The sequence below is a fragment of the Limulus polyphemus genome, unplaced genomic scaffold, assembly GCF_000517525.1.
Source record: "Limulus polyphemus unplaced genomic scaffold, Limulus_polyphemus-2.1.2 Scaffold4443, whole genome shotgun sequence".
In the NCBI taxonomy this organism is placed as follows: domain Eukaryota; kingdom Metazoa; phylum Arthropoda; class Merostomata; order Xiphosura; family Limulidae; genus Limulus; species Limulus polyphemus.
In genome coordinates, this window is record NW_013670053.1 from 77,228 (window position 1) to 85,763 (window position 8,536).

Here is an 8,536-nt window from a genome sequence, read left to right on the forward strand (position 1 = left end):
CGACACATTTCAACCTTTATGATTTATTTTCGTTTTATTAAAATGACAATATCACATGAAAAGCATCCTTTCATGTAGCAGAAACATAACAATGCGGAACAGGGACGTCGCGTGAGTTTTGAGAGCGGTAAATCGTCGGAATAAAAAGTTTAACAGAAAACCTGTCCTGGGCCACTCTGTGATCCCAGTCCCGGGCCGCTTAGCCATCCCAATCCGCCCCTGATGATCCTTCTTGATTATATTACGTACTGTTGCCTGGGGCAAATGGAAGACTTTTGCTTCTACCTTTGTATTCGTGGAATCATATTTGTTACTGATTGAAATAAATTAAGCTTGGAATTATTAGTCTAAAGCATTTCAATTTATTGTCTTTCATCCAACACTGATATTTCCTTTCTAATTTTTGAAATAAAAATAGGATATTAAAAGGACAAACTATTAACTAGTTAGTTTACAATGGATCTTTTTCAAAGAACACTAGTGCATAGATTAAAACTTATCCATCATATACTTTTCATGTACAATAAAACATCGTTAATCCAAATACATTTGTAACAAACTAATTTGTCCAGGTTATTGAGACATCTGAATGGTTGAATCAGTTATTTTGAATTCAGTGGATGCTATTAATAGCATCTATTATCAGTCAATAAATGTAAGGGTTCAAACTAGTAAGGGTTGGCATACAATGGTAAACAAAAAGCATTTGTATATATGATAAACATATTACTTTATTATTCCATACATCATTGATAATTACAAAAATTGCACAATCAAGGTGCTATTTTATTTTAACATAAAACATTTTGTTTACAGAATACAAAATACACAGTACTGGTCAAATATACAATAAATCACTTTACAAAGGAGGATGTAATCACAGTGTACTTTTGAACTGAAATATTTACATTTTAAGCTTTTCAGCAGCTTTGAGCAAATAACACATTATGTCATCATCTTCACATAAATCACTATTTTGTTCAAAACAAGTGATGATGTCTTTAAGGCTAGATTGTGCTTTGTTCAGATTGACTGGCTCGACCGGTAATTTATGTTTAATGTCAGATTCACTTTCACCACACTCTTCAAGAGACATGAGATAAATGTAGTCTTCATTTGACAACTCTTGGCAAGTTGGTTCTGTTGAGTTGAAGAGGAGCCACTGTTCAGCTGACATGGCATCCTTACCACTCAAGATTAAGGTATACGAGCAGTCTTACCAATGATTTCTGGTATCCCAACAGTTTACTCTGTTCAGGCTGTGGCAAAATCTTGACTTGCTTAAAGCAGTTTTTGAAACTTTTCCATAGTAACACTGGACCAGGTGAAACTTATCATTTGTAAAGCCTCGTGGGCATTTACAGTTTGTGGATTGTTTGTTCAGCACATTCTAATCAGATGATGATGGTAGTAAGCTTTGCTGAACTGATTATGCCAGCATCCATATCATTGACTTGTTGTTTGGTGGCAAGTTGTACAGTGTTACCACTAGACAGTTCTTGATCTGGTGCAGCATGGCTAGCAGTATTGTCCACAAGAAGAATGATATTTCTCTTCTTTGAGTGCATCCTTTGGTTCACATCGTCAAGCCACTTTGAGAACAGGGATGACTTCATCTGGGCTTTTGTATCCTACCTATACTTTGCATGGACAGCAGAGTTGAAATCATTTCCAAAGCATCATGGTTGCCATCAAAAATAGCTGCAACTTGTTGCTATCACTTACATCAGCACACAAAGCAACTGTTAAATGAAAAAATTTGTGTAGCCTGAACTGGTGGATTTGCTTAAGAATAATTAAGTCACAAACTTTAGAATAAACCAATCTCAACTGTACAGTACATATCTGCCAATTCATAATTGCCAGAACCTTTCGTAGATCTTCTCTACCTGCAGCAATCGCATTTTAACATTGTTTTTCTTTTTTCCAAAGTGGCCTTTGAAACATTGCAGCTATCCTCTGGAGTATCCAATCTCTGTTAAACCAAGCTGTTATCCTAGTTGATTTAGCTTTTTAATTAAACATTTCATCATCATCATCAACATGCATTTCTTGATATAACATCACACACACATCAAAAGATACAGAGCTTTCTCCATTTTTGCATGCTTTGAATGTATTGCTCTTGTTTGTTGATCTAAATCTCCTGAAATATTTATCCATTTTTATTTACTGCAAAGAATGTCAGATATGGTTGGCTTGCCCATGAGAACATTTCTTTCTACACTTGCAGGCCTTGATTCCATCAAGGCTTGCATATGGATTTGCATTCTTGTACAAACAAACATCACATTTTTAATGATGCTGATATTCCTGTGCATCAGTTTGGAGCACCATGGTAGCATCAATCACTATTTGTTATAGTTTATATGTGCTTCCCTACTTTGAAGATTGTTTTCAGAAAAATTGTAATAACTGTTGTCCACTAGTTAGTGCAGTTGTTTTGTAGTCAGTGATTATCACCTTGTTTCCTGTTCTGATCAACCCCTATTTGACTCTCGTGGAGTCAAGTATGGATTACAGAACCATGAATCAATTGCCATAATGATTTCTCATTATCATGTTTTATTAATTCAGGGTTTTTCAGCTTAATCAACTATTGTCATGACTCTTGAAGATAACTGACTGTAGTTGGTTCAACTAGAATGATGAAATGGAAAAATTAAATAAATAACTTTATTGTTAAACAAAATGAAAGAACAAATATACGTATATAAATTTTCAAATTAAATAAACAGAAAATAAACTATGTAAAAAAACAAATGAACTTAACTATACCTATGTTGTAAGAAGCCCACAGTTAAAAAAAAAAAAGTTATAAATTAATATACTCACAGTTTCTGATGTTATTTCTTTCTGACAACTGCAAAACCAAGATACCTCGAACAGAGGCTTGATATTTATTTATCACAATGAGGTTCCAAAAGCATTCCACCAGTCTATATGTTCTGACATAAAGTAATATAAATATTTTTAAATAGCATCTATGTGAAAAACCACAACCATAAAACTTTATTTAGTATATGTATAATTCTTTAGATTATAAAGTTCTTGAAGTCTTATTGTGAAGTACTGCTTTGAAAAATCTAAAAATACCTCATTTTATCTATAACTTTTTTTATTACGTATCAGAAATTTCATTTTGTATATCTGATCAGTTGTCAGTTATTCGATATTCATTAAAATATTTATTTGACAATTTATTTTGCTGATTGAAGAAAGTATATTTCCTCTACAAATCATACAAATATGGCAATGCTGAAAACATGTATCGGTGACAAATGACCCCCACCTTATTTGGTATTGTAGCATGATATTTTGAAAATATTTTTGATCAAAATCAAATTATACCTAACTATAGCTAGTTTTATACTATAGAAATAAGAAGCTTTTGTATTTTTGTGTTGTTTGGATGCACAAAACTTAATATATTCAATAAAGTAGGATTTATGTTATTAATAAACTACAAATTTTAAATCTATCTTTGTGATAAATGCATAAAAATAGAAGATTTTGTTTTGTTAGTCATAAGTTTGATTCTACTTTGTTTCACACATTTAATTAATGATTGTGATGTCTGTCAAGTGTCAGTAGTCACATTTTTGTTTATTTATGTACCATCGATTTATTTGTGCAATAGGATTGTTCTAGAGACTTCATAATTTAGGGGAATAGTGTTGCACTAAGGGTGTAATAATTTTGGTGCATCACAGAAAATTTTGGATATAACTGTAAAGAACATAAAGCACAAGGCTCATTTATTATAGAAGAATGTATACTCTGAAAATTAACTTTTAAAAATATAATGTTATATGATTTAAACCAACTTTATTTAAATAACAAAAACAAAATATTGTAATGACAGCAGAAGTCATGCACGCTGGAGTTTCTAGAAGGATCGGGGAACCTCACGAATGTCCCATTATTTGCTAAATGCCCTCCTTTTTTAGTATTTAAGTCGGATATAGATTGAAGAGAAATAATTGAGATAATCAATTCAAGCAAACAGTAGGCACCATAAGTAAAGTGTGTGAATCACTGTGAATTATAGCATGTGTTTATAAAAGTAGTTAAGTTTAAAGTGACTGTGAAAATTAAGTGTATTACAAAGTTTGTAACGAGAAAGAATAAACTAGTTTTAATTGAGAAAGGACTTGTATCGCTGAAGTTTCTCGGAAATAATTTTTACAGGAAATTATCAAACAAGCAGATACATAATATTTATTTTCATGGATACACTACAGTTGGTTACATTTTTGTTCTATGTCAGTTAACATAAATAAATCTTTTTATTTTCAATATATCTATACCAAGTTCACAAGATTTATAGGAATATACTTTTCTCTACTGTCATGGATAATGAACATTCGAAACAATGTTATCAGCTAATGATTATCAGTGCAAAATAAAACCTACAAAGGAATGTTATGAATTATGATCTGGTAACTAAGGTATCCTAATATTATAGAATGTTCAAAACAAGTTGTTTTTTTAATGATCAGTACATTTTAAAGTGTAATGGCTTAAAACACATGTGTTTCAAAACAATTTTATATCATAAAATGATAATTCCAAAAATTAATTTAAAATTTGTTTTTCATCAAATAAAGGTAATTTGACAATAGGTTTAAAAAAATTATTAAATATACAATTAATATGTATTAGGTCCACCATCAAGTTGATAAATGACATTTAAACCACATTATGTTTTCTTCCCAGTATTAGTTCCCTACCCTTGTGGCTATAGAAAGTTTTGATGTCATATGATGAGCACACGGCTTAAAATCTGGAATTTTCTTGAAGGTTTAGGAAACAATTTGAATTGTATAAAAAGTGAATTAGGTTAGAATAGATAATGACTGATTAGTCAGTCAGCTTCAATAAATGTTTGGTTGTTGAGTTAATGAGTTTGTTAGTTTATCTGTTATTGTCAACCAATTAAGTCAGTTTTGTGAATATTAAGCTTGTTTTTCAGTAAGGGACTTGAGATATGAGAAGTGCACTACATACAAGAAAACTGGCGAGCAAAACTTTGTGTTAGCACCCATTGTTAACTTAACCCTATCAACATAAGTAAGCATTAATTATTCTAATTGAAAGAGTTGTTTTAGTATTACAAAAAAAATAATACAATTTTCTATCAGTAAAAGGACTGAACTAAGCACTCTTCTTTCTACTAATAATCTGAGCTTTTTTATTTGTTAAAATTGTGTCGATGAATTTTGAGGCTCCACATTGTTTTTCTTTTTTCATACCACTTTTTCTATTTAAGTTTTTACTTGAAAGATGAGTCTGATAGTATCATTTCCCCTTAATATTAAGAAAATACATATTTTATACATCTTTTGGAAAGCTACTATTTTTTCTTTGATTGTTTTTGTGAAAGCAACTTTTAACAATAGGAATTTTAGCCTAAATTGGACCCTATCAGGTGACTTGGATAGACTACTTGGTTTCGTCAGAGTTAATTCTATTTCATCTCAAACACTTGTACAGATTTAAGGCAAGCCAAAATTAAACCTTCTAAATTTTCTCCTTCCAAAAAAAAAAGACGATAATAAAAATGTTGGACACCATCTAATCACAAAACTAGTAAAATGTACAGATAGCAAAAAACTTCCAAATAAGAGGCATGAAACTTTGGCACTTTTGTTTTCACAAATAAATGTTTGTGTTAAATAGTAATTTTATGGCATCTCACAATACAAACAAAGATTTTTTTAAAACTAAATAAACAAACCATCTTCAGTATGAAAACATCATTAACAGATTAATAAATTAAAGGGTACAACAATATTACAATGAGAGGCAATCAAGTGAAGTCGTCATCACTAATGGCACTTTTGTTTTCACAAATAAATATGTTTGTGTTAAATAGTAATTTTATGGCATCTCACAATACAAACAAAGATTTTTTTAAAACTAAATAAACAAACCATCTTCAGCATGAAAACATCATTAACAGATTAATAAATTAAAGGGTACAATGAGAGGCAATCAAGTGAAGTCATCATCACTAATTTATTGCTCCGCAATCCCTTAACAAAATCTCAAGCTGTCCTGACATATTTAAGGCTTCAGTTTCATCAGCACCACCAATACACTTTCCATTAATGAATACTCTTGGAACCTAAAATTATAATGGATGACAACAGGTAAAAAGATAATAATTAATTTTAACTTTCAATCAGAACAAGCTACTGACTTAGATCAAAAATACAAGTCAACTGGTAATGAATATAGCTAATTAAATATTCTGTTCTTAAATTATTACTTACAAAGATTAGAATATATTATTTCACCATTAACAATATTTTTGGTAAAGGGATTGGCTGTTTGTGTCTATTGTATATGTAGATAGCATGAATGTTCCATTAATATTTATTTGAAGTAACTAGGTTACATACTGACATTATTGGATATAGAACAGAAAAAAAAGTTACAGTTCTGTCTTTAAAACCAACAAAGCAGGTCAACTTTCTCTATAAATAAATATTTACAAAAAATAACTAATTATAGTCATGTAAAAATTAGTATTTGTGATCGGAAGATATTCTTGTGTACAGTGACATTAACCAACATTTGTTTTTGCTGTGGTATTGTCATCAGAACTTTAAACATCACTCTTAAGGAAATAACATAAGATAATAATGAGCTCCATCTCATGTGTATCTTGAATATTTTGAATTTTCTTTTGCAACCTGTAGGCCTATTATAAGGAGAAGGATTTATAAAAATTATTTTACTTTTTTAATAATAGACTGTGCATAAAAAGCCTAACATCAATAGAATGCCCATCTCACTCTCTTAAATCTTTGGTATTCTATAATTAATATAAATTTAAAAAGGAAAGTAAGTACAAGTAATATTACCATTTTGATAACATCAATTATAATTTACTGTACACTAATAATGATATTAAGCAACAAATGTTTTGAAAATTTTATAAGAATTTCTATTTGACTTGTACCAATTGCTTTATGATGTAAAGATTATGGTTGAACTTTGTCAAAACAAAACCTTTTTACTAAGTTACAGAGATGAGTATTTTAACATCAAATGATTAAATTAATGGACTATCTTCTCTGCTTGGTGCATAAATTAATATAACAATTTTTTACATCTAAAATCCTAAGAAATGTGCACTTGAAAAAAAAAAGATAAAAAGCAGTTATAAAATGTATAATCTTTAAGCTTAACAGCCTAATTTCTTCTCAGCAAATTCAAAAACTTGTTCTAAATTTAAATTAATGCTATATACCAAAGAATTGATGAAGAAATAATGTGACAGCTAATCTACGTCACTGATGACTGCACTTTATCTTCAAACATACCAGTTACACATTAATTAACGATGTTCATGTCTGTAGATCCGAGCATAAACTAAAGGCAACATATTGTTACAAATATTTAACGAGCCGATTTAAACTTCAGCCAGACACTGTTAACCGCCATGATAGTAAAAAACGATATATATATATTATAGATCTTCCACATTATTAAAATTTAAATTAGAAAGCGGCTATTCATATTTATTTTCTGATTGCTATTTTTATTCTTTATGGGTCTAGCTAGTAGTATGAAGTCAACTTACACTGCTTGCGCCAGTAATTTCTCGAAGATACGACTGGATTTTCTGACAGTCCTCTCTATTTTCTATGTCAGTTATATCTAGAAACTCGGGAAACATATTGTATTTAAGAAAAATTTTCTTCGCGTTCTTACAGTAAGGACAGTACGACTTCGAGAATATCACCACTTTTTTTGAATTAATTTTTGATGTGACAAATGTTTTTATTTCTTCATCACTCATAGCTTCGCTCTTGCCAATAATACTTCCCATATTAGTGAAACTTTATAACCGACTCACCATCAACCACTAATTTATGCTATATATAGTCTTTTGATACTAATGTCAACACCATCTGCTAACACTGGGCGTTGTTTACTGTGAATCAAAACTGATGATAAATTCTGCCACTTTGAAAAAGTAAGTATTTTATATTTATTACTTTTAATAATAACGGAATAAAATTCTATAAACAAAACGTATTTCAGACTGGCACACACACACACACAAACATGAAGAACGAACTAGTCCAGAGGAATACTTAGGAAAAATAAAATTATTGAGCAATTCAATTTCCGAACTTCAAAAATTTGCCTTGAAATCTTTATTGAAATAAATTATTGTTGCAATGCAGTTCTTTCTTTGTGGGTTTCTTTAAATTATCAGTAGAAAATAACTGATAAAAGGCTAGTAAAAAAAATTTTGGTTTGGGGGATAAGTTAGCTAATTGAATAGAAAGGTGGCTGGATGGAAGAAAGCAGTGAGTTGTTACAAATGCAGTTCAGTCAAACTGGATTAATGTCACAAGTGAGGTACCACAGAGCTCAGACTTAGGATCTTTGTTCCTTTTGATTAAATCAGTGACATAGATGAAGGAATAGTCAATAAATTACTTAAATATGGTGATGATATTGTTGCGTCATCGAGATCACGTGACAATTCTCACGCTCTCTTGTTTCTAGAACT

At 30.3% G+C, this 8,536-nt stretch overlaps 1 protein-coding gene across 3 annotated transcripts; it reads right to left on the reverse strand.

The window, feature by feature from the left end:
• Window positions 1-4,908: 4,908 nt before the first annotated feature.
• On the reverse strand, window positions 4,909-8,061 carry LOC106471156 (glutaredoxin-1-like). 3 transcript variants are annotated; one of them, XM_013931744.2, is made up of 2 exons: window positions 7,595-8,061; window positions 4,909-6,130 (listed from the first exon to the last, which is right to left on the reverse strand). In XM_013931744.2, the coding sequence occupies exons 1-2, from the start codon at window positions 7,841-7,843 to the stop codon at window positions 6,017-6,019; spliced, it is 363 nt and encodes a 120-aa protein (XP_013787198.1). In that variant the 5' UTR covers window positions 7,844-8,061; the 3' UTR covers window positions 4,909-6,016. The 3 variants fall into 3 exon arrangements, 1 of the variants encoding a protein (XP_013787198.1); XR_002613203.1 differs by lacking the exon at window positions 7,595-8,061 and adding an exon at window positions 7,335-7,460 and having other exon boundaries at window positions 6,043-6,130; XR_001291540.2 differs by lacking the exon at window positions 7,595-8,061 and adding an exon at window positions 7,262-7,348 and having other exon boundaries at window positions 6,050-6,130.
• Between the last annotated feature and the right edge of the window lie 475 nt (window positions 8,062-8,536).